The sequence below is a fragment of the Artibeus jamaicensis genome, unplaced genomic scaffold (assembly GCF_021234435.1).
Source record: "Artibeus jamaicensis isolate MK-2021 breed Jamaican fruit bat unplaced genomic scaffold, CSHL_Jam_final contig_1998, whole genome shotgun sequence".
Classification (NCBI taxonomy): Eukaryota; Metazoa; Chordata; class Mammalia; order Chiroptera; family Phyllostomidae; genus Artibeus; species Artibeus jamaicensis.
This window is the reverse complement of record NW_026521407.1, coordinates 23,323,730-23,349,847: the sequence shown is the minus strand read 5'-3', so window position 1 is coordinate 23,349,847 and position 26,118 is coordinate 23,323,730. Positions and strand designations below refer to the sequence as shown.

Here is a 26,118-nt window from a genome sequence, read left to right as displayed (position 1 = left end):
GTTCAAAGCACTGGTGATCAGGATGCTCACAGAACTGGTTGAATTTGGTCGCAAATTAGATGAAAAGATGAAGGCTACACTAAGTGATATGAAAGAAAATGCAACAGGGAACCAATAGTGATGGGAAGGAAACTGGGACTCAAATCAAGGGAGTGGACCAGAAGGAAGAAAGAAACAATCAAACAGAAAACAATGAAGAAACAAAAATTCAGAAAAATGAGGAGAGGCTTAGGAACCTCCAGGACATCTTTAAATGTTCCAACATATGAATTATAGGGGTACCAGAAGGGGAAGACGAACAGCAACAAGTGGAACACTTATTTGAACAAATAATTAAGGAGAACTTCCCCAATCTGGCAAAGGCAATACACTTCCAGGAAATCCAGGAAGCTCAGAGAGTCCCAAAGAAGTTGGACCCAAGAAGGAACAAACCAAGGCACATCATCATTACATTAGCCAAGATTAAAATGAAGGAGAGAATCCTAGAAGCAGCAAGAGATAAGGGGACAATCACCTACAAAGGAGTCCCCATCGGACTATAGCTGATTTCTCAAGAGACCTTACAGGCAAGAAGGGGCTGGAAAGAATTCCAAGTCATGAAATCCAAAGACCTACATCCAAGATTGCTCTATCCAGCAAAGCTTTCATTTAGAATAGAAGGGCAGATAAAGTGTTTCTCCGATAAGGTCAAGTTCAAGGAGTTCATTATCAACCAAGCCCTTATTTTATGAAATGTTAAAGGTACTTATCTAAGAAAAAGAAGATAAAAAACATGTATAGTAAAATGACAGCAAACTCACAGTTATTAACAACCACACCTAAAACAAAAAACAAAACAAACTAAGCAAACAACTAGAACAGGAACAGAACCACAGATATGGAGACCACATGGAGGGTTAGCAAGAGGGGAGTGGGAGGAGGAGAAGAGGGGAGAAGGTACAGAGAATAAGTAGCATAGACGGTAGGTAGAAAATAGACAGGGGGAGGGCGAGAATAGTATGGGAAATATAGAAGCTAAAGAACTTATGACACATGGACATGAACTAAAGGGGGGGAATATGGGTGGAAAAGGGTGTGCAGGGTGAAGGGGGATGATGGGGAGGAATGGGACAACTGTAGTAGCATAATCAGTAAAATATATTTTAAAAAAAAGAAGCTGGCTAAGAATCTGTTTTCCTTCATGGGTCTTCTCTCCAAAGTATCACACTGGGTTTGATGCTTTGCTTTGTTTTATTTTACCATAGCTTTTTCATGTTTTCTGGGATTGTGAGAAGATTCTGTCCACTCAGGATACATCACCACTGATGTGAAATGTCACTCTGATATCTGAGGGTTCTCTTAGAGGTTAAGACACTACAGTGGGAGTCAGAGTGTATACAGGTTTCACCTGTGCCAGAGGTTAGCTGACACCCTCCCTTCCTCACTGGCCTAGCCAGGGACTCCTGCCTACACTGGTAGGCGGTGCCAGAAGGATGGCAGCAGTGACCAGAGAAATGGAGGCAACCAGAGGAAAAATCAAGGAAAATCATATTAACAGTAGGTGCCTGTCCTATGTTTATAAATTTTTATAATTATAAAGTAAATCTTATTCGTTAAGTGTGATCAAGCAGAACTAGAAAATTTACCAGAAAATCTTAAAATTGTCACATAAAAATAATCATTTGTATATATACTGTGCAATTAATGTCAAAGAGTTTAATATAAAGATAATAAAATTTAGTCCTACCTGTTATACATGAGGCGCTTGAAATCTTGAAATAAAGTGTCTTTATTTTTGTCAATAAAACCAATGACAGAATAGCTAGAAGAAAAAACAGAAAAGCATGCATTACTCACCAAACAGCCACATTTAAGCTTTTCTAGAAGCCTACATGCCATCCTGCTCTTAATTATGTAACCAATCAATAAGGCTGATTCTGTCCTCCATGTTCTATGTTAAGGGATATCAAATTTACCCTACTACGTACAGGGGCTATTGTTTCTATTCCTTAAAGGGAGAGCAAACATCATTACCATTATTACAATTACAATAATTTTCTACTGGTTTACTGCTTACCTCAAGAAGATGACTTTTAAAATAGACAGCTGTACTTATCATCCAACATTCCTAAGATAAAAGCAAAACAGCGACACACAGGAGCTAAGAGTCTCATCCGTACGGAGGTCAAGTGACTTGCCTAAGGTTCACTCAGTGTGTTCAGGGTGAAATAAAAGAATCCAAGGAGAACTGCAAAGGATGGTAAGAGTTGGATAAACAGAAGAGAAAGGAAGGCAGATCACACAGGGAAACAGATTAAAGGAAGGGATGCAAGCAGGCACATGCACGGTTTTCTTGAGGGAAAATAAGGCCACTATTCATGGTTTGGAGGAAGGGAGATGAGTAAGGTCTTGGAATCCAGCATTTGGTGAGAAGGGAGGGAATGAATGGGAGCCACTCTGCTGCAGTGACTGGCATGGCCTCTCTCCTCGGAGGGAACTCAGGGTATAAGAGGAATGGAGGATTCTGGGTGATAAGGACAGAGGCTAGGCCGTTGAGCAAACAGTAACTCTAGGTGTAGTTGCTCCTTACAGCTGTTTTCTCACCTGTCTAGACATCCTTGTTGACAATTACATCAATGTACACAATTCTCAGGTCTCTAACCCTTGCCAATGTTTCATCCTTACACATTTAATTCTATAAGAAAGTTCCTTAAGGCTATGCTGCCCACAGGCCCTTTGAGGTCACCAGTCCAAAATTATGTCCTTGCCTCCCCCACCTCAGTCTTCTTCTTAATACCTTCAAGTCATTTCTAACTGAACCCTTGAAGTCACCTGACTCAATTTGTTGTCTAACACATAAAATTCAAACTTCAAAGTCCTTATTTTTGGCCTTCAAGACTCATTACAATTTGATCTCAACCTATTTTTCCAGGCATTTCTACTTGTCTATGCTACAAAAAAGGACACCCTCCAGTCAAATGGTCCTAGTTGCTATTTCTTGAATATTTTTTTTAGCACTCTTCCCACTTGTTCCTATAAAAACAATCCCTAGCATCCAAGGAAGGCAGCATCAGCCTTCCTGGGTTATCACACAGCTAGAAGTATTATATCGCTTCCTTATTTTGAATTCTGACAATTCATATGGCAATTATTTTAGACCGCCTTTTATTGTATCAGTGTATGTATGTAAATGTGTGTATATGTATGTGTGTAACTATTTATACAGATGATCTACAAATTTATGTGTATAAAGACACAAACACAACCATATACCTATGTATGTATCTTACATGAATTGCTATGGGCAGGGACCATACTTTATGAAGTATTGTGCACAAAGACTATGTCCAGTAAAAATCTAGACAAGAATTGGAGGGCTTAGGGAGAGCAGGGCAAGCCTGAGGCACTGAATACACTCAAAGAGGTCGGCTAGAGTTCTGAGAGTCAGGAAACCTAGTTAGTGCCTCAGCTTTTCCATAAACATGCTGTGTGACCTTGGGTATGAATTCTACATACTCTGTGTAAGTTTCTTCATCTATAAAACAAAAGGGCTGGCCTAGGTGGTCTCTAAGGGTTCTGTCCAGCTCTGCCATTTCGAGCTAGATGGAAGTATCGTGTAGGTGAGGCCTGCGTTTGCACTGGGAGATAGCTGTGCAGTGCTGAGTCTTCCCTCTTCAGTATTCTGGAGCCTGGGAAGAGGACCAGGAAAAGATGGAAATGGTGCTATACCAGCACTAATGGCTAGTTTGACAGATGGGGTGATAATTTTGAGCCATATTATTTTATAATTCTAGAGTTTTAATTTCAATCAGGAACAGCTATTAAAATTTCTCCAAATGTCTTTTCAGCATTTAGAGATCATCATTTGCTTTTTTGTTATTGCTTCATCTTTCCCTATAATGGGTTTTAGGAATATCAACAGAATCCCTAATGTAAAAAATAAGAAGAAAGAACAAGAGGGCTCTTTAAATACTAAGACATGGGGCAGTGTTCCAGGGACAGTCAAAGCATACTAAGTATAGTAGGCTGAAAAAATGCCGTCCTGAAAAACATCCCCATGAAATTCCCTCGGACCTGTGAATGCCAGCCTTATCTGGTACGAAGGATCATCAGAGGAGAAGCTTGAACTGCATTACCCAGGTGGGCCCTAAATGCCGTCACAAGTGTAGTTTTAGGATACAGGCATAGGAGGCTTAGCACTGACATACCCAAGAGGAGGAGGCAATGTGACCATAGAGGCAGAGACTGGTGTGATGAGGCCACAAGCCAAGGAGTGCCTGTGGCTGCCAGAAGCTGGAAAAGGCTCCTCTCCAGGGCCTTCAGAGTGTAGCTTTGTGACATCTAGATTTAAAACTTCTGGCCCCCTGAACTATGAAAGGATCAATTTCTCCTGTTTTAAGCCATCAATTTAAGGTAATTTGTTACTGCAGCTCTTCGAAACTACAACACTGTGGCAATTATATTATTTAACTATGTTTTCTTATCAATTTCTACTTTTATTATAATCAGCAAATGTGGCTCATGCAAGTTTTACTTTTTTAAATCATATTTGAAAAATAATATGGCAAACTGGCTTTTGCTCATAAAGTTACCCAACTATTTACAGTTCTTCACACAGTGATGACTTTCATCTCAGGGCCTGTATGTCTGCTGTCTCTTCTCCCTCCTCTCTTCTTAGCTCTTTGCTCTAATAAAGCCTCTTTTACTTTTAGGACTCAGCTTGGGCATCACTTCCTTCAGCAACATTTCTCTATACTCCTCATTCTGGTAATTATTATTCTTCAGTGTATTCGTTTGTGCATCTGTAGTCTACCCCTTCCATTCATTCTTCTTTAGTGACTTACCATGTATCTTACATCCTCCACGTAACTCTTAGTGTCTTTAAGGAAAGGCCCCTCTCATCTATTGTTCCATCCTAGTTCTTACAAGGTTCCATGATGTATTTATCCATCAGCTGACTTTGACTGACTGCCAGCTGTGCCAGGAACTGTGCACAGCCAGAAAGTGTGTGCTCAGTAAATGTTTGAAAAGCAAGGAATGAATGAAGCTATGCCAACTTCTTTTTAAAGTGAAAGATTAAAGGAGGTATATAAAGTGAACAGGAAAACAACTTATATTCCCCCCAGTTATATTTTCTGAAGGGAGGTTGCATGCAAACCATCACATGAGGTACCAAACTAAGATACTCACACTACATCACCTGCATAATGTCGAATTCGAAAATCTCGATCAAACTCCAGGATTTTGTCTGAGGCACAGAGCTAAGAAATTAAGAAGGAGATTATTTTGGAAATAGCCATTTTCACTTTCCTAAAAATATATTTCAATTTTATATGAGATGATAAAATGTTACAAATCATGATGTCATTATGAACGAAATCACACGGTGTGGGGCTTGATTGAAATATTTTGCTTGTGTAGTAAAGACTACAAGCTTTCACCAGAAATCCACACAGCAGCCCTGCAGCTGAATGTGGCCGAACGTCCAAGTTCTGGACAATGGGAGGTGAGCGGAAGTGAGGTGAGGCTATTCCAGGGCCGAGCTGGTGAAAAGGGGGCAATCCTCCTCTGCGCTTTCTTTTCTCCTCCCACTAGCTGGATGCAGAGAAGGGCAGTGCCTGGGGGATGGAAGAGCCGGAAGATGAAAGAAGTCTGGGTCCCTGAGAAAAAGTGGGCTTCTACTGTCTATGACACTTAATCTTGGCTGCAGTCTTAATGCATCCCAGCCTACCCTGACGAATACGGTTTCCTTCTCAACGTTCCACTTAAGGAGGGCCACACTGAGGGCCTGCTGTCTGGCAGGTGCACACATCTCATTCAATCCTCACAACTGGTAGTTGAGTCAGTATTATGTGCTCCCCTTTCCACACGTGGAAACTAAGGCTTAAAGTGGTTAGGCAAGTGGCAGAAGGCCATGTAACTTGCAGGTGGTAGCTCTGGGAAGAATTATTGGGACTGAAGGTAATGTCTGTGCTTCTTGTACACACAAGAGTGTGGCTCACCTGTCTTTTGCTAAGCTGGGACTCCAGTTCAAGCCTGTCACTTCATAGAGATTAACCAACCTTCAGAAGCTCTTTCTCACTAAAGAGGAATACTTTATGGAAAGGCAGTTTCTATATAGCCCTGGTGGTCTCCATAACTTGCTGCAATTCTCCATGTCACAGTGGCACCTAGACTTCGTCTGCCCTGTGAAAGATCACTTGATAGCCTTTAAGTTCTAAGGCAGATGTCTAAAAATCCACAAAATATTGATGTAGTTATGCACCAAAACCACTTAGGCTGTAGTGTTAGATAACAAATCATCCTAACCAGGATGGTGGGGTCTATGCCAATATCTAGATACTGTTAAAGGAATAATTAGTCTATTTACTCAACAAGTGCACACAGTCAGACAGGAAATTAGAAGTCAGACTTCCAAGGCTCCACTCTGGGCTCTGCCATCTGCTTGCTCTGTCTCCTTTAATAATCACATCTCGGGAAGTTATCTTCAAGGTTTAACAAACTATGGAGATCCAGTGACATACAGAGTTTCTCCAAAATATTTGATTCCTCTTTTCTTCTCTTATTAACAACTTTTGTAAAGCCTATTTATTTATAAAACCCCCAAAGGAGAAGGAGCCAAGAGATGGCTATACTAACAAAATATTCTTACATTTGGGTACTGCAAATTCTTAACTGATCTGAACACAGAATGTGTTAGGCTTTACTTTCTAAAAAATAATAATAGCTATGCACTTATCATTTAACTTCATACATTAATAATTCTTTAAATAGTAATTTTACGGTTTATTAGATCATTTTCCTGCCTCTTCATAACTGTAAAGCATAAGAAACAATTTAGCACCTAAATAAATGTTACAAGCTAAAAACCTCTTATTTAACATGCCAATAACTATAGCTAATCAATAACCAGTAGCAAATGGTTAAGACCTGGCTTAACATACAGAATAATAATAGCATCATGTAACAGAAAGATTCATAGTGATGAAAATATCCTGACAGCTTGGTTACATCATGTCTTTCCTTCATTAGGGAAAAATCCCAGGAAAGAATATACTTTAAAATCCCCCATCTTAGTGCCTGTCTTGGGGTGATGCTGGAGGAAGGAGCCACCTGGTCTGAGAGCTGGCAAAACCTGGGCTCCCACATTTAAAAAAAAAAGAAAGAAAGAAAGAAAATCCAATCTCTACAGATTAATTACTGTTCAGCATTTCCTATGAAATCAGTAGCAACTGTTTAAATGTACTATGCACAGTTGCTGTGTTGAGAATGAGACCATATTTCCAAATACTTGGTTGACAAATTTAATTCAGGTGTATAAATGGCCAAGGTGAAACATATCAAAATGAGATGATTTTGAGTCTTGCAGATTTTAATTTAAAATGCAATATTCTGTAAGGTTTATTCGGTATGATCGTGACCAATTCAATTCAGATTTGACGAACACTGATCATCTGGTAGGCACAATTCTAGGCGAGTCTACAAAACCTCAACTGTGATTGCAAAGGACATTTCACCTATCTCTCAAAAACAGGACATCTGCCCATGTAATCATACCATCTCTAAAAGCATCATTCTAAATTATTCAGGTGGCTTCTAATTTTGCTCACTGGTCTTCCCCCAGCACCCAGGACTGTGCCTAAAAAATGAGAGGCACTTAGTAAGTATTTGCATTTTAAATGGGGAATAACTAAAGGGGTACCTCTAACCAGAACCCTAATGTCCAAGATCAGACTGTAGTATCTCAAAGCTAACTTGTAGTAGGGCTACAAGTCAATCCTCAGTTACAGCCCAAGGAGAGTATTTTAGAAATAAACTGTCCTAAAACAAATATCAGCCAGTAATTTATATCTAATGGTTGTGCTTTACCTAGTTAATTGTGGAATCTTCCTATTCTGATTACATAACTTCAAAGGGGACAAAGTTAGAGAACAGATTTATCTGTGCTGAGAATGGCAATGCATCCTAGACTGACATGGAATTATGGAGGAGCAAAAGTGTTTGGCCCTTTTTCATGGAAGGGAAGAAGTATGAGGACTGTTTTTACTTTAGCTTATGGTTGCCAGACAAGCTGTATTTATAAGAAACACTTGGGGACAATGGTGACCCTCCTAGGACAAATATTAATAGCATTCTACATGCAAGGCACAGCACAAAGGTCTGATAACCACAACTGCCACCAATGATTCAAGGACATGATCTGCTGATAACATTTTTACAATGTGAAACATGGGGAGTTGAAAGGATACCCGTGTATTTAAAGAACCAGTTTCCGTGTAACAACCAGAATTATAGCTAGAATTTCTTTGTTTTTAAGAAAGTCACATAGTCTGGCAAAGCACATACACTATTATAACTGAGGGCTACAGTAAAAAGTCAAGGACAGAAGCTATTTCCAGTGCCAGAATTATCAGATGCAGGAGCAAAATTCTAGCATGTGAACAAGGACTTTGTACCTATTGGTTATAAATGACATCATGCTTTTCAAAGAATCTTGTTCATTTTTTTCTATTTCCAGTAAATTACATAGTCTGGAGCTCCCTCTCCTGGATATTATGAGTTTTATCAATCTTGTCATCTTATAAACCAGAGAAGGCAGAATTTATCCAGAGCAATAAATCACTGAATGGATGTTTATAGCCATTTTTCTTAGGTAAGTGGACATTCTTGTAACCTAACATATACAGTCATTGAGATCTGTCAAACAATGAGGAAAATCTTACGGATGAAAATGAGAGGAAGATCTCATCACACACATTACCTTTCGGCTGGAAAAGTGCCCGTGTTTGCCCAATTTACTGTTAAGTGCTTCGAGGAACATTTCGTCGGTGACCTTGCCGACGTTCATGCAGGCGTCATCGAGGATTGCAATGATCCCTTTGTGCTGCTGCTCCACAAGGTCCACGATGATCTGATTGTTGAAGTAATCAATCTGCGGGACACAGCAAAGGAGCAATTCCAAAGGGAGCAGAGATTTGGATGGGTAAGACAGTGGCGCCTCCATATGTACCTACCCTCCTCCTTCAGACTCTCAGTCCCCCAATCTGTTTGCCATTGACCACATGACCCAGATGACACCAAATACCAACAAATAACCTTCATGTTGTATTTGATATATAACGTGAGGAAGTGAAGGTATTATGCAGAGCTTGCATTTCCAGTTATATGGGCCTGTACTAAAATCCAAATCTCTTCCAGTTTCCCAAAGTTAATAAGCATATTAAGGCTTAGGAGAGTTTTGATGTTTTTTCAGAATATACCATAAAAAATGTAGCTCTGAGATGTAAATATCGATAAAAGCTAAGAATAAGTTTTCCATTTACTTCCATGAGTTGAATGAAGTTATACATTACCTCTGGCTTTTTGGCAACTTCAATATGCACAAGTTTTACACAAAAATGCTCTTCAATGCCTATTTACGCTAATGTCCTTCAGAGCACACCAGACGCAGAGCACACAGGAGCCTGGCTCGGGCAAGCTGAACTTCACCGGAGGCTGGGCAGCTTACTGCTGTACATTTTCATCTTGTGTGTTGATGTGTCCCATGTCATTTAGGGGTCCCTAAACTGAGAGGTGCCTCTACTACCTTCCATAAGATCTATAAATTCATACTAGACTATTAAAGTTTTTCATATATTTTGGCTCTGTGTTATTTAAAAATCAAGGACTCGTGCCCATTACTTGTCTGTAGTTTTCGGTTCCATTCCCAGTGTTTCAAGTTCTCTTCTGTATCCTGTGGACTGAAAATCTCAAACTAGGTGGCTTTTATTTTCTCTTTTATACTTTCCTGGTTTGTCTGAATCAGTGGTTCTCCACAGAGGTGCCTTAGCCCTCCAGGGGACTTTCAGCAATGCCTGCTGCCATATTTAATGGTCGTGACTAGGAGAGTCTCACTGGCATCCAGTGGAAAGAGGCTAGAGATGCTGCTAAACTTCCTATAAAGCACAGGACAGGTTCACAAAAGAGGTTTATCTGGTCCAAAATGTCAGTAGTACAGAGATGGAGAGGTCCTGGTCTAAATATTTGTCTTCATTGTGGTTTTTATGACATTTCTATTTAGGGGGAAAAGTTACTTCCATCTTTGGAAAAATATCCTTAAAATACTAAAAAAAAAACCCCAAGAACTCCATATTAATTAATAGCTGAAATTTTAAACTTTGGGACTATGGAATTAGAGGCTAAGTCTTTTGTCCTAGGGACAAAGAAGTTAAGTTCCCTAAAACTGCAGTTATATAAACCAAAAGTGATTGATCTTAGTTGGTAGGTTTTATGCTGTTTAAAGTGGTGGTTTCCAAGCCAGTTTCCTCCAGCAACCTGACATCTCCAGGAGACTTCTTAGGGGACCAAGGGTGGGGTGGGGGAGCCAGGATGTGATGCAGTGGGCTCTGGACCACCCAGACCCACTCCAAATCAAGCAGCTTTGTGCCTGACAGTCAAGTTCTCAACAGCTAAAAATGACCTGCAAACTATAGCACCAAAAGTTTTTAAAACTGAATCCATGAGACAACCAGGCAAAAAAGCCTCCCGAAGAATGTTCATAGCACTGGTAGGAAAAGCACTGGTCTCGAAACCAGTTGAGATTCTAGATCTAACAACCAAGGACAAACAGTAAACTAGAGAAACATATTCAGTGCCACCTCAGGAATCCTATTAGCAAAATCCAGATTATGGGAAACACTACAGGAGAAATGACCCATTCTTTTCAACAAAAGATTACAAGGAAGAGAGAGAAAATCTACAGATATGTGAGAGAATTATGAACGAATCATGGCAGAATCTCTTTTGGATCCAAATTCAAACAGACTATAAAAACAAAACAAAACAAAACACCTCTAAGACAATTAAGAAAATATAAAATGTGAACAGTGACTGGATATTTTATATTAAGAAATTACTGCTAACTTTTTAGGTGTGATAGTGGTATTGAGGTTATGGTTTTTGTAAAGGTGTTTAAGTTTAGGGAAATACACTGAAATATTTACAGATGAAATGCATCACATGACTGTCACATTGCAGTCTACGATTTGGCTCAAAACAGTCTGGTGGCAGGGGGTGGGTGCAGAAAGAAAGAAGGAACTTCTACACTTGGCAACAGCATGGATGGAACTGGAGGGTTGCCAAGACTGGCAACCCTCTGCTAACTGTTAAAGCTGGTGATGGGTACACTGAGTTTATTACATTACAATCTCTGCTCTTATGTATTTGAAATTTCCAATAAAAAAGAATTAATTACTATGTTCAGAATTCTGAAACTTTTACAGGCCATACTTGCCCAGAATAATGATTCTAATTTGGGGGGAGCAACTGTTATCTTGGAGTTAGCCTTCTGTTCTCTCTAGGACACATATATCTTGGTTTAATTTTGCTAAAAATTTTTCCATGTTTAGTGCTTTTGTTCCTTTTTCAGATGTTTGAAATAGCCTATTGCAATTGTTGACTTTTGCATTTATCAAGTACATCTGTGAAATTTGATATTCTGATTATTAGAAGATATTTTTGACCAATATCTCTGAATCACATATGAATAACAAGTTTTATTATTAAATTTGCTAGCAGAATATAAGCCTCAGTTATAATTATGTATATTACATAACATATTCATTCTAAGAAAGCTGCATAAACAACAAGATCTGTCTGGAAAAAGTCCAGCCATTGTTAACATAACAAGAATGATTTGCGTGACATCAATGTAACCTGTTAGCCAAGGAGAGTGGACTGGAATGTTCACGTGCAAGAACAATGATGACTTCACTGTACTAGTCAGAGGAGGCAGGAGACACCATTGAATGAGCATGTGTACTGTGTGGATGTTGCATTCAAAATGACTGAGTGAGAAGAACAACAAATCTGCAATAAATTTTGCATTAAGCTTGAATGTTCCTCTGCGGAAGCTATTCAGATGATTCAGAAGGCTGCACCTATGGCAACTGGTGATTGGCAGCTTCATCATGACAGCACGCCCTCTCATGCATCACGTTTAGTGCAGTTTTTTTGAGAAACATCAAATCACCCAGGTGACTTAGCCCCCCTACACCCTAGATTTGGTGCCCTGTGATGCCTGGCTTTTCCCAAAACTAAAATTATCTTTGAAAGGGAAGAGATTTCAGACCCTCAATGAGATTTGAGACAATATGACAGGGCAGTAGATGGTGATTCGGACAACTGTGTTAAGTCCCAAGGTGCCTACTTTGAAGGGGACTGAGGCATCATTATCCTATGTACAATATTTCTTGTTTCTTATATTTTGTATCTTCTTTAACAAATGTCTCTATTTTTCATACTATATGACTGGATACATTCTGGACAGACCCCATAAACTTTATTGAATTGAACTGCATTTTAAATGTGCTGTAAGAGATTACTCCTTAAATCAGAATAGCAGGTAATCCCATTATAAAGTAATAGCATACTTTGGTTTATTTGTAAATAGGTAAAATTTATACTAATATACTTGAACAAACATTTTTTTAAATTATTTTATTGTTGTTCAATTAGTTGTCTGCATATCCCTCTACCTACCTCCCCCCGACTCCAGCCAAACCCACCTCCCTCCCTTGCTTCCACTCTCCCCTTGGGTTTTGTATATGTGCCCTTTACAGTAGTTTCTGAAAACCCTTCCCTGCCTTGTTCCCTCTCCCCACCCTTCCCCTCTGGTTATTGTTAGATTGTTCTTAATTTCAACGACTCTGGTTATATTTTGTTTGCTTTTTTCTTTTGTCAACTATGTTCCAGTTAAAGGTGAGATCATGTGGTATTTGTCCCTCACTGCCTGGCTTATTTCACTTAGCATAATGCTCTCCAGTTCCATCCATGCTGTTGCCAAGGGTAGAAGTTCCTTCATTCTTTCTGCTGCATAGAATTCCATCGTGTAAATGTACCACAATTTTTTGACCCATTTCATTTACTGATGGGCACTTAGTTTGCTTCCAGCACTTGGCTACTGTAAATTGTGCTGCTATGAACATTGGGGTGCACAGGTTCTTTTGGATTGGTGTTTCAGGGCTCTCAGGATATAATTCCAGCAGTGAAATTGCTGGGTCAAAAGGCAGTTCCATTTTTAGTTCTCTGAGGAAATTCCATACTGTTTTCCACAGTGGCTGCACCAGTCTGCATTCCCAACAACAGTGCACTAGGGTTCCCTTTTCTCCACATCCTCTCCAACACCTGTTTGTTGATTTGTTTATGATGGCCATTCTGACTGGTGTGAAGTGGTATCTCATTGAGGTTTTAATTTGCTTCTCTCTGATGAATAGTGATGCTGAGCATCTTTTCATTTGTCTCTGGATCTTCTGTATGTCCTCCTTGGAGAAGTGTCTGTTCGAGTCCTTCATCCACTTTTTAATTGGGTTGCTTGTCTTCTTAGAGTGGAGTCATGTAAGTTTTTTTATATATTTTGGAGATTAAACCCTTGTCTGAGGTATCATTGGCAAATATGTTTTCCCATACAGTTGGTTCTCTTTTTATTTTAATACTATTTTCTTTAGCCGTGCAGAAACTTTTTATTTTGATGAGATCCCATTTGTTTATTCTTTCCCTTATGTCCCTTGCTCTAGGGGACATATCGGTAAAATGTTGCTGTGTGGAATATCTGAGATTTTCCTGCCAATGTTCTCCTCTAGGACTTTAATGGTGTCATGGCCTATATTTAAATCTTTAATCCACCTTGAGTTTATTTTGATGTATGGTGTAAGTTGGTACTCGAGTTTCATTCTTTTGCACATAGCTATCCAGTTGTCCCAACACCATTTGTTGAAGAAGCTATTTTTATTACTCCATTTTATGTTGCTGCCCCCTTTGTCGAACACTAATTGCCCGTAGAGACTTGGGTTTATTTCTGGGCTCTCTGTTCTGTTCCAATGGTCTATGTGACTGTTTTTATGCCAGCACCAGTCTGTTTTGATTACAGGGGCCTTGTAATACAGTTTGGTATCAGGTATTGTGATCCCTCCTACTTTGTTCTTCTTTCTCAAAACTGAAGCTGCTATTCGGGGTCATTTCTGGTTCCATATAAATTTTTGAAGTGTTTATTCTATTTCTATGAAATATGTCATTGGTACTTTAATAGGTATTGCATTGAATCTGTAAATTGCTTTGGGTAGTATGACATTTGGATGATGTTAATTCTTCCAATCCATGAACATGCTTCCATTTGTTTGTGTCTTCCTTAATTTTCTGCATAGTTTTTAATAGTTTTCTGAGTACAGGTATTTTACCTCCTTGGTTAGGTTTACACTTAGGTACTTTATTTTTCTTGTTGATATACCAAACGGGATTTTTTTCCTGATTCCTGTTTCTGATATTTCATTGTTGGTTTACAAATATACCTTTGATTTCTGAGTACTGACTTTGTATCCCACTGTTTTGCCAAATTCACTTATTAGGTCGAGTAGTTTTTTCGGTGGAGTCTATAGGATTTTCTGTGTATACTTATCATGTCATCTGCAAAAAATGACAGTTTTGATTCCACCTTTGCAATTTGAATGCCTTTTATTTCCTTTTCTTGTCTGATTACTGTGGCTAAAACTTCCAATACTATATTGAATAGAAGTGGTGAAAGTGGACAACATCTTATTGGAAAAGATTTTAGCTTTTGCCCACTGAGTATGATGTTGGCTGTAGGTCTCTCAGATATGGCGTTTATTATGTTGAAGAATGCTCCCTCTATTCCCACTTTTCTGAGTGTTTTTTTTATCATAAATGGGTGCTGAATCTTATCAAATGCTTTTTCTGCATCTACAGATATGATCATGTGATTTTTGCCTTTTGTTTTGTTTATATGATGTATTACGTTTATTGACTTGTGAATATTGTACCATCCTTGCATCCCTGGGATGAATCCCACTTGATCATGGTGTACTTGAACAAAATTTTTATGGTATTCTAATGTTTAACACATGAGGAAAGACAAAGATGCAATTTGAAGCAGGGAAGCTACTATGGCCTTGTTTTTTTTGAATGAGAGGAGATAGATGGGGAAGGTGGAAAGGAATATAAAAGTAATTTAAACACAGCCTTTCAAAGTTTTTTCACTGCTATAATGTTGAATATCACAAAACAAATACTGACTTTATTTTTATTGCCTATACCATTTAACAAGAGGATAAACACAAAAACTTATGGAAACTTAGAAATTTTTGCCTTGTTCAAGTCTGTTCTTGAAATAGTTTAAAGTATAAACTTAAAAAAAAATTACTAGGTCTCATTTCTATCATGGGCAAGAGGTCTAATTATCATGCGTATTAGCTGATACTGGGGTTTTCACTCCAGACCAGGCATATACTCTGGCTGTGTATTACCACCTAGTTTGACTCTGACAAATACGATAGCTTAGCAAGAGCCATGAAAAGAGAGGTGATGACTGAAATGTGACACACAGGAAATAAATGGACCTCATGGAAATAAAGTTTATGTGTTTTCATGCAAGGATTTCACAGAGCAGGAATAATATCAACTGAAGACAATGTCATTTAGTTTATAAAGCAGAGAAGGAGAAAAAAAGGAGTAAAAGGAGAAAAAGAAAGAAAAGGAAGAAGGAGAAGGGACTAAATCTGGAAGCAAAGTTCAAACAGTTTAACACAAAAGTTGTTGCTCCAAGTAACTTATAAATGATACTAAATTCTTAATAGACAGATGTGAGACAGAAAACCCATTTGGTATCAGCCACAAAGTGGAAATGTTAAGTTTACCAATCATAACTCAGCATTTTCTGGGCACCAAAAAGGGAGTCTTTTTTTTTTCTTTTAATCCTCACCCAAGAACATTTTTTCCATTGCTTTTTAGAGAGAAGGTTGGAGGAGAGAGACAAAAAGAGAGATATTGATGTAACAGAGAAACAATGACTGGTTGCCCTCTCGTATGTGCCCTGACCAGGGATTGAACCTGCAACCTGGGTATCTGCCCTGACTGGGAATTGAACCTGTGACCTTTTAGTCTATCAGATGATACTCCAACCAAATGAGCCACACTGACCAGGGCCAAGGGAGTCTTTAAGTAAAAGAAATCCCACCTACCAACCCTGAAAATGAATTATATTTACACATACCAAAAAAAAAAACGCCCTAAAATTTTGGTGTTTCATGTATGCAAAAGATTTTTTTAAATACTTTTGAAAAGGGTAAGATCTGACACTACCAATAATCTGTGAAAGGCATAGAGACACCTTCCACAGAGGTCTACTCACATGCTTCCAGGGGATCCCTTCCCGCTGGTATTCCTCCTGCTCTTGCTTCAGAACCAGCTGAATAAAAAGCTGCTGCAGTTTCTCATTGCAGTAATTGATGCAGAATTGCTCAAAGCTGCAAGAAAAGAATGCATTAAGTTCAAACAAATAAAAAGTAAGCCACACGTTTTTAAGTATCTAATCCAGTTTACCTGTTGTTGTCAAAGATCTCAAAGCCATAGATATCCAAGACGCCGATGACAGTGTTTTTCCCATGGACTGTGGTGTCATAGTTCTTGACCTCAATAATATCATTGATGCGAGTCACGATCCAACAAAAGAGGCGCTCATACATTGCCTGTGAGGAAAACAACATCGTAAATTCTTGCCCGTTTGGGAATGAGTCTATGTTTAGGTTTGTGAGAAGTTTTAAATTCCTATTGTCCTTCTCACTGGTTAGCACTGTGGTTATTACCTGAAGCGGAACAATAAAAAGGCAGATTGTCTGATAAAAACGACAACTCAACACAGCATACGCAAATCTAAATACTTTGGATTTTTGAGATTATTATCTGTTACGACATGTACTGTTCTCCAATGATACTCCCCAGGTATGCTTCTGTACCCAGCTATTTCAATAATTTCTCTACTGTCCCATATAAGTCACTTCATTGCTTTGTTGTTAATCTCATCAACTATAAAACAGTGGGAAGCCAATCAGTTAATAACTGCATTCCACTAAACTTCTATAAATTTGAAAAATATAAATATTGATTTATAATGCTAAGTAAAGATCTGGGCCAAAGGCCACCACCTGAAATTCCTTGAGGATCAAACATGCATCCAATATACAAGGATACACATGCCATGTCACATGAAGACAAAAGCACCACAGAGGAACACACAGTCACATCCTGGTACAAACATGCTCTGCAATGTCACGTCTTTAGAAAACCTTTCCTTGACATATCCCTCCAGCCAACCGCTCTCTTTGCTCACACACATCTATATACACTGCCTCCACTCTTCACCTCCCTTTACTCTTCAATTCATGCCAGTTTTTGCTGAGCTCCCAATACTCTACTGAAATGGCTCATCAAGGACCCTGAGCATCACTACAGAGACACTCTCTTGTCCCAGTATAAGGACATCTTATTCAGATACTCAGCACACCTCAACTGAATGTCCCACTCACTTTGTGAAATGTTCCCCTCTCTGGGATTCAGGATACCACACTTTTCCAATTTTCTGTTTATTTCACTGGTTGCTCCTTCTAGGTGATCTTTGGCAGGTCCTCCCTACATGACCTCTGGAAGCTGGAATTCCTCCTAGTCCTCTCTTCACCAACGCCTCTCTCAGCTGCACCGCCCACTATGGAACAGCAGTGACACACTGCTCCTCCCCAGTGTATGATCCCAGGCCAGACCTCTCCGCCCTGCTCCAGACAGATTCCTAGGCTTGGCTACACGCCCAGATGTTTCCCAGCCACCTCAAACTTAGATCCTGTCAGGACTCTTGTTTTCCCATCCCCAAAAACTGTTTGTACCCTACTTTAAACCATGAATAATGGCAAGAGAAACGTAGCATTTATTCCTTCATTCAACAAGTATTTGCCAAGTGCAGTTTGCTGGTGATACAGTGCCAGGCAAACATCAACATGGTCTCTAGGGAGCTTATAGAGTGAGGTGAAGGGAAAACCACACACACACACACACACACACACACACACAGACTAGAGGAGAATTTAACCTCAGTGTTCAAGGCCACCAGGGGAAGCTTTTCTGAGAAAGTGGGCTGAGGTCAGGATGAGTAGGAGTTACCCAAGCAAGAGGGGAGAGAAGAGCAATCTGAGCAGAGGAAACACATGTGCAGAGGCCCTGTAGCCAGAAGGAGAAAGGGATGAAGACAACTTGAGTGGCCTGAGTGAAGACCAATGTGCTGAAGTGAAAAAAAGGAGGCTGGAAAAATAACTAAATAAAATTAACTAAAAAAAAAAAAAAAACAGGAGGCTGGAATCTGGCAGGAAATGAGGCAGAAGAGGTAGGTTGGAGCCAGACCATATTAAGGGATTTCCTTGATTCCATCATTCCCCAGACAAATAGGTCCTGTGGATTTTATCTGCCAAACACAGTTGGCCTCAACTCGCCCTCTTCTCCCCTCTGCCTTTGTTGCCTTCCTAGTCCAAGCTGCCGTAGTCTCTCTCCTGGATTTCTGAAATATCCCTTTAATGGGTCTCTTGCTTCCATTTTTGCTTTATGCCCCCACCCACAAGACTCTCCATACTGAGTAATTATTTAAAAAATTCGAACCACGTCATTGTCCCACCTTCAAACCCTCCACTCTCCATTGCACTGAGATAAATTCAATTTCTTCCCATGACTAAAAACCAAGCCTAGGATTTATGAGAATAAAAAATGGAATAGAAAGCAACCTAATTAACCAGAAAAAAAGAAAAGAAAAATCTTAGACTTGAAAAAATAAAATGTTTGCCACACAGAAAATAGGCAAAGGGTTAAAGTTATTAGCTTTTACAAATGGATAATAAAAAGGTAACGGTCCCCAAAGATATGTACAAAGAATACACTCAAGCAATTCTCAGAACATACGTAAATACCTCCTTCGATGAGATGCTTAAATACGCTACTAATAAAAAGTAAAGTGAGAAGGATCAGATATCACTATGTACCTATAAAATCAGTAAAGTTTACAATCAGTGTGTCCTGTGACTGAGAAGCTCATTCCCGGGAGTCCCTCCAACTGACATGAAAGCACCTGTGTGCACAGCGAGGTCCAGGGCACCCTGCAGCACAGTTTGTAGTGGCAAAAAATGGAGACGAGGTGAACGACTTAGAAGGAGGGTGGCTACTACATTATATAACTGTCACTGCGCACTGGTGCACAGACAAACAGAATGGGTCAGGACTCCATCAGGGGACTTGAAGGGGACTCCCACGAAGCACTGCTGAGTGAGAGGAGCAAAACAGAGCCACGAGAGGGGCCTGTGCAGGCGAGGGGCCCCGAGAGGCAAGCGTCGTCAGCTTGTCAGTCAGCTCTGCTTTTCTCAGGACATTTTCTAGTAGTGATGCTCAGTCAGGGTTTTTACTGACACTGTGATGGCCAAAAAGTATCATTACAGTTTCTAAAAGTCTCGACCTACTTTCAAGAAACATGTGAACACATCCCCACAGAAATTCACTGAAACTGCAACCGAGACCAACGGCAGGCCCAGAGAACATGCATTCGAGCCCCACCTTGGCGAAGGCGTCCCTGCCATAGCTAGCTTCCTGCTCCGTGTGCTGCTTGTCGATGATGTCGCGCCCTGTCGCCACAGTCCGGAAGAGAAGGGCTTTCTCCACCATGTCCGTCTTGGTGGACAGCAACTCTGCTATGATGGACACAACCTTGCCATTTTCAATAAGGGGCGTGTCGCCATCCACCACAAATTTTAAATTTCCCTACATCAGAAGGGAAGAAACAGGACACATCACTGACAATGAGATTCTGTAACATTATGTCAGGGATACATTTGCTAACTTAAGACATAATTCAAAGTGACTCTTTGTAGCACCTACTTTCCTAAATATATTATGTATAAAAAACCTAGCGCTTTATCCACTTTTTCCTTTTCTCCAGACACCCATCTCTTTTAATTTTTAGTCAATGTTTTAAATGGGTACAAGCTTTAAACTTGTACATAGTCGAATCTATGAATCTTTCATTGGTGTCAGACTTAGACCATCTATAGTCCAATGGTTTTATAAATACTTCATATTTTCCTAATAGTTGGACCATTTTTTTCTTACATGTAAGCTTTTAGTCCACCTAGGATTTGTTTGTATGTAGTGTAAAATAAGAGTCTAGACCTGGCTGGCGTAGCTCAGTGAATTGAGCATCGGCCCGTAAACCAAAGAATCGTGGTTCAATTCCCAGTCAGGGCACATGCCTGGGTTGCGGGCCAGTTCCCAGCAGGGGACGCATGAGAGGCAACCACACATTGATATTTCTCTCCTTCTCTCCTTCCCTTCCCCTCTAAAGATAAATAAAATCTTTTAAAAAATACTTAAAAAAATAAGTATCTAACTTTATTTTTTTCTGACGGTTAATTGTTCCAACACTATTATGTGAATAGTTTAGCTTTTTGTCTTGATTTGAAATGTTACCTCTATTATATGTGAAATTCTCCAAGTTTTTGAGTTCTTTTTAATAGTCCATTCATTCAATAAATACTAACAATCAACCAAATCTGCTAATCTATTGATTAGTCTAGTGCTGAATTTTGCACAAAGTTTTAAGGTATGGTGTAAAACCTGGTAAAAATTAGTCATGCCTTCTCTCTTCCCTCCCCCCCCCCCCCACTATTCTTCTTTAACACATTTGATTTGCTCTTCCTACATGTTTACTGTTCCAGGTAAATTCGAGAATCATTATATCAACTTAAAAACAAAATTTCTATTTGGATTCTGAAGGACACTGTTATACTACATTTATAAACTAGTTCCAAGAATGAGGTAATTTATAATATTAAAATCTTCCTAGTCAGGAACATATCATTTATATCACTATATACTATTTTTACATAGGTCCTGCTTCATTCAGAATTAAATCTTGCTACAATGAAGTGAAAGATAACCTTTATTCCATATTTGAATTCATGTTGTCACTTATTTGTTGTGAGGTTATATGTTCATTACATTTTTAAAAAATTAAAGATCTTATTTATTATTAGGCAGATGGGAAAGGAGGAAGAAAGAAAGGGAGCGAAACATCGACTGGCTGCCACTAGCACACCTCCCACTGGGGACTGGCCTACAACCCAGGCATCTGATTGGGAATTGAACCGGAAACCCTTTGGTTCACAGGCCGGTGCTCAATCCACTGAGCCACACCAGCCAAGACACTTTCATTATATTTTAAACACCTCCAATTACATAAACAGTCATGAAAGAGGTCTGACACGTGGTTCTTCCCTTCCTCTGGGTTGGGTGTGGCACAGCAGAAAACAACTGGACCGTCATTCGGCCAGCGAGGTCCACGGCACTGGCCACCATGAACCCTGTACCTCTGAGCCAGGAAGGCCCCGCGTAGGGCCCATTTCCCAACCTGTAGAATGAGATGATCAAAATTCCAGGTCTAATAGCCTATGACTCCAATGTCTCAAAGGCTGTTAGAAATTTATTCGGTTCAGAGGATTTTAGTTTATACTGTTGGTAGTCACATCCTTGCTAAATGCTGAATTCTCTTATTCTTGGAATAAACCAGTAAGAGAATTAAGAAAAGCCATCGTCTCAAAACCTATCGTGGCTTGGAAATCCCTCCTAATATGATACTAAGGCAGAAAAAAATATTGATAGAGCAATTTCTTCAAAACATCAGAGAAAAATTTTCTACACAAGTTACTTTTTAAATCTGTAAGGAAAAAGTCCAAAATCGGAAAGAGCGTCCTGTCTCCACAGGGAGGCAGTAGAGGCTGAGAGGCAGCCCTACTCACCAAGTGAAGAATAGTGGCCAAAATTTTATACACCGTCTGAATCTCCTCAGGTTTGAAGCCGATTACTTTCATGGCATCGGCTACGACTTTGAATTCTGCAGCATCATTGATAGAAGACTAGGAATGAAATGGAAACATTAAGTCACAGACATTTCAAATGAGCATTAAAATTCAATAATTAGGAGACCAGATTCAAATTTCATCAGGATTTGAGGCTTTTGTAGTAAGTCATTGAGCATCCAGAAAAAATAAATATGATTTCCAGGGCAGAGATGTCTTTCAGCACACACAATGCCCACTGTGTGTGAGAGCCGCTGTCACCCAAAATAAATGTCCCGTACTTTTCTGGAACCTTCAGAGAGGGAGCAAGTCCTGAGCTGACTCAGAGAAGCCAATGGCCCCCTGTGATGAATGAAGGAAACGGCACAAGATGTGCAGAAACACAAAGGAAAACACGGACTGTGGGGGCCTACAAGACACGTGCCTGCCTCTCACGGCCTGTGGCCTTTTATTCCACAGTTCGTCTCGTACGGGCTGGAAACAACACTCCCTCTCTTGTACAGTCAGGCTTCATATTTCACAGGTGACGAAAAGAAGACCTTCAGAGCAAGCAACATGCCTCGATCATTCAGCAAACTGGTAACTAGTTTGGGACTATAATTTCACAAACAGTGCATCAGACCCTCTGGTTCAGAGGGTTTGCTACAGATTAAATGTTTGGGTCCCCAAAATTCATCAGTTGAAATCCTAACCCCAAAGGTGATGGATGATATTGGGAAGCGTGGCCTTTGGGAGATGATAAGGCCATGAGGGTGGAGCCCTTGTGATGGGATCAGTGCCTTACAAAAGAGGCCCCAGGGAGCCTCTGTCCCTTCTACCCTGTGAGGACACAGTGAGAAGGCACATCTATAAACCAGAAGTGGACCCTCACCAGACACCAAATCTGCAGGTGCCTGGATTTTGGACTTCCCAGCCTCCAGAACTGTGAGATTAAACATCTGTTGTGTATAACAAGCCATCCAGTATATGGTATTTTTGTCGTAGCAGCCAACTGGACTAAGACAGGGTCCAAAGAGAATCACCTGCCTTGAGGAGCTGAAGCCCTCAGGCTGGAAATATCAAGGTATTGACAGAAATTCATAATGAAGCAATGGTAACTGCCTATCTTAGACATTATCCCAAAGCAGCAGCTCCAGAGGGCCTCATTGACCCTTTCCTTGCTGAGTTTCTCACCTTTCGAGGAAGGGCACAGGAAGGGGTCCTCTAGTGTCCGGGTCACAACCATGCAAGCTCCTCCACCTCCCTGTTCTTTGACCTTGGGCAAGATACTTAACCTCACTGAATCTCAACTTCCTCTCAGGTAAAATGGACATAATAACACATTTCTTGCAGGTCTGTTGTAAGAACCGAAGGAGAATGCACATAAAGCACCTCCTTAGTTTTTAGTACATAAAAGGCACTCAATAAGTATCAGACATTACTACTATTACAAGTTGCAACTGTGTTGAAACTGCAAACAAAGAAGACAAAAAAAGTCTAAATGTCCTCCTGTGGGGAACTTGCTGGTTGCTCAGCTACCAGCCACTCCCCATCCTCATTTCTTTCTTCCTGATAGAATCGTGATTTGCTCATCCCTCTCCTATTACACGTGGCTATCAGGATGGGTACCCCCAGACTCAGGAGGAAAATCTTCATCAGTCTACAGTAACCTTAGTGATCTTATTCCCCTCACCAAATGATTGGTCAGCCATGACCACGTGATTCCACTCTGGCCAATAAGACACACAGTTACCCCCTAGCTTATGAAGGGATATGAGCCAGGAACACTTCCTCAGCCTGTGACTCCTAGAATTGCTGCTGCTATTTTGGGACCATGAGAAAAATTAGCCTAAGCAGAGAAGCTGGCTCCAGTGAGGATGGCGGAATTGTAAAGTTGGAGAAACAAGCAACATTTGGGTCGCTATCCACACTAAGGCCTTGAATTAACCAGCTCTGAAATGGCTCCAGTCCAGGGCTTCTTGTTATATGAGAAAGTTCCTTATTGTTTTTGGAGACTTTAGAGTCTTATCTTACCTGCAACCTAAAACATCTAAATTGTATATGAACCCTGTACTTTAGGATAGTTAAGTAAAATTATAATACATAGAGTGTAATGCTTTATAGCTATTAAAGTAATTTAATTTATACTTGTTAATGTGGACATATTAATAATTGTATTGTAATATAATAAAAGCAGCTTTATTTAATCTGGATTTATTAATAAATCCATTTACAAATATATATATAAATTGTTATCAATAATTATTTTTAGACAGGAAGCTTTGGCTATTTTTGTTTCTTTTAGGTTAATCTTTACATCAAGTATAGACTATGATCATGTAATACTTCTTTATTTTTATTTGAGAGGAAGAAAAAGAGGGGGAGAGGGATAGGAATGGAAAAATCTGATGAAATGGGAATCTAAGCTAAATTTAGCTCAGAAGGCAAAGTGGTCACTTCATTCTTGCTCTCTCTGGGGGAGGGTCTGTGTGACCTGGCCGAAAGAAATTTGGCCAATAAGACAATCTGACAAAAAGCAGTATTTCCTGTCACTGGCCTTTACAACCCTTTGTACATCACACATCTTTAGTACCGCTGACCTATTTCAGAAGGTTGAAGTGCTGCCTTCTAATGTTTTGCTTGTTTTCAATCAATTTTGTCCAAATATCCTGCTCTCAGATGATTATAAAAGTAAAAATTTCATGCAACATAAATGTCAAACAATGAAAAATTAGTTGTGAAACCCTAAATACAATTTATTTCTATGCACAGCAATAAAAATACAGGTAAACCAGTAATGCAGGTATAAGTAGCTTAAGATGAATAATAAAAATTTAAAAGTAAAAAGAACACTGCCCACATCTTAGATCCTTTCCTTTCATAAATTCTTTTATTTTCCCCCAACTATAACAGCAATGTATTTTTAATCACAGAAGACATTTAAAATATGAAAAAGCAGAACACAAATATGTATCTGTAATCTCATCAATCTAGAATAAACAATTAAGATGTTGGTCTATTTCCCTCTATATCTAATTTATGTATTTTAATATAGTACTTTCCCCCAACAAACTAGGATAATACTGTAAATATTGTTTACAGTCTACCATTAACAAACTATTAGTAGGGTCAGCTGAAAAATGACTAGCAGAAGTCTAATTAGAAAAGAAAAAAGGAGCAAAAAGTACCTGCATACGTGTGCAAGGACACACATGCAAGTGAAGAAAAAAAGGTAAAATTTTGAAGCTAAACAGACATGCTCCAAGGGTCATAGAAATACTTCTAGGACACATTGTTAGTTGAAAAAAAATAGTGAACTGAGAACTCTGACAGTCATTTCAACAAAAACATTTTTACGTTTTCTTTTGTCTTAACAACCTGCCTTTGTCCAAAGCATGTGGTATCTTCTTTTGAGGTGGATTTGCTAGTCATATCAATATTTTTTAGTGTCAAAAAGAACAGAATAAAAAATGAAAAGAAAACAAAGATCACAAGAGAGAAACTTCTTTCCTGTCAGATGGTGACAATGTATAGTAATGGGTTATTAACAAGGCTGTTGAGTCAGTTCTGTATTGAACCTCTGCCCCTGGGTATTTTAATAATAAAAGAGTCATTCATTTGCCTAAAGGCAGCAGGCTGGACCAGATAATTATTTAACGTCCCCTCTGATGCTTTTCTGATTCTCCTTCTGAGCAATTTCAGAGGAAACACTCACCTTTAATTGAGCTCCTACATGGATATAGTTGTAGGCCGACAGGGATTTCTGCAGATGTAGAGAGCGCAGTATCTGCTCTGAACCTCCCTGGAGTAGCTAAAAGACAATATAACACAAACTGGCAAAACACACACTAAGCCAAATATACCAGATGGTCTAACAAAAGCAAGCTGGCTTTCACACATTTTCTGGGCTTAATTTACTTAGGACCTCCTGTTTTTGGCTTTGAAGTTTTGTTTTGTTTTCTACCTTGAAGTTAACAGCTTCAGTAGTTATCAGTCATGGAGAATGTTATACAATCATGAAGACAATCACTTTAAAGGTCTTAGCTCTTTCATAACATAACTGGCATAGAAGGTCTTGTTTTTATTACGGTCTTTTGTAAGGCTGAAGCCTAGGCTTTGCGCTGCTCACCTGCCCAGCAGCCTCGTCATCAGACAGGGCAGAGCTACGTTTCAGAATTCAGAAACAGTCAGTATTGCCAGGGAAGTAAGAGCTCATCAGCAGACAGTCACGGGCAGAGTCACACTGGAAAGAAATGGCTTTTCCTCCTCAATCTCCGTATTGCACGAAAGGAGGGCAATAGGGTAACCACGATAGTTCACACATGGAAACAAATCTTGCTGACTTTATAATTTTATGCTATAAAAATCCAAGACAGTATGGTTTAATTGGGTTACCCATTTTATTTATTAGCATTGGTCTATATTATGCTGGGCTTTAAAAAACTATCATGTA

At 39.5% G+C, this 26,118-nt stretch overlaps 1 protein-coding gene across 1 annotated transcript in view; it reads right to left on the bottom strand.

Annotated features, from left to right (window-relative positions):
* Window positions 1-26,118, bottom strand: part of MYO1D (myosin ID) — a 334,697-nt gene that overhangs the window by 220,371 nt on the left and 88,208 nt on the right. The window contains exons 6-13 of the mRNA XM_053655662.1: window positions 25,381-25,476; window positions 21,627-21,743; window positions 19,390-19,593; window positions 16,351-16,496; window positions 16,160-16,274; window positions 8,741-8,911; window positions 5,170-5,240; window positions 1,727-1,801 (exon numbers count right to left, since the gene is read on the bottom strand). Coding sequence (XP_053511637.1) covers window positions 1,727-1,801; window positions 5,170-5,240; window positions 8,741-8,911; window positions 16,160-16,274; window positions 16,351-16,496; window positions 19,390-19,593; window positions 21,627-21,743; window positions 25,381-25,476 — 995 coding nt within the window. The remainder of the gene's footprint in view (window positions 1-1,726; window positions 1,802-5,169; window positions 5,241-8,740; window positions 8,912-16,159; window positions 16,275-16,350; window positions 16,497-19,389; window positions 19,594-21,626; window positions 21,744-25,380; window positions 25,477-26,118) is intronic.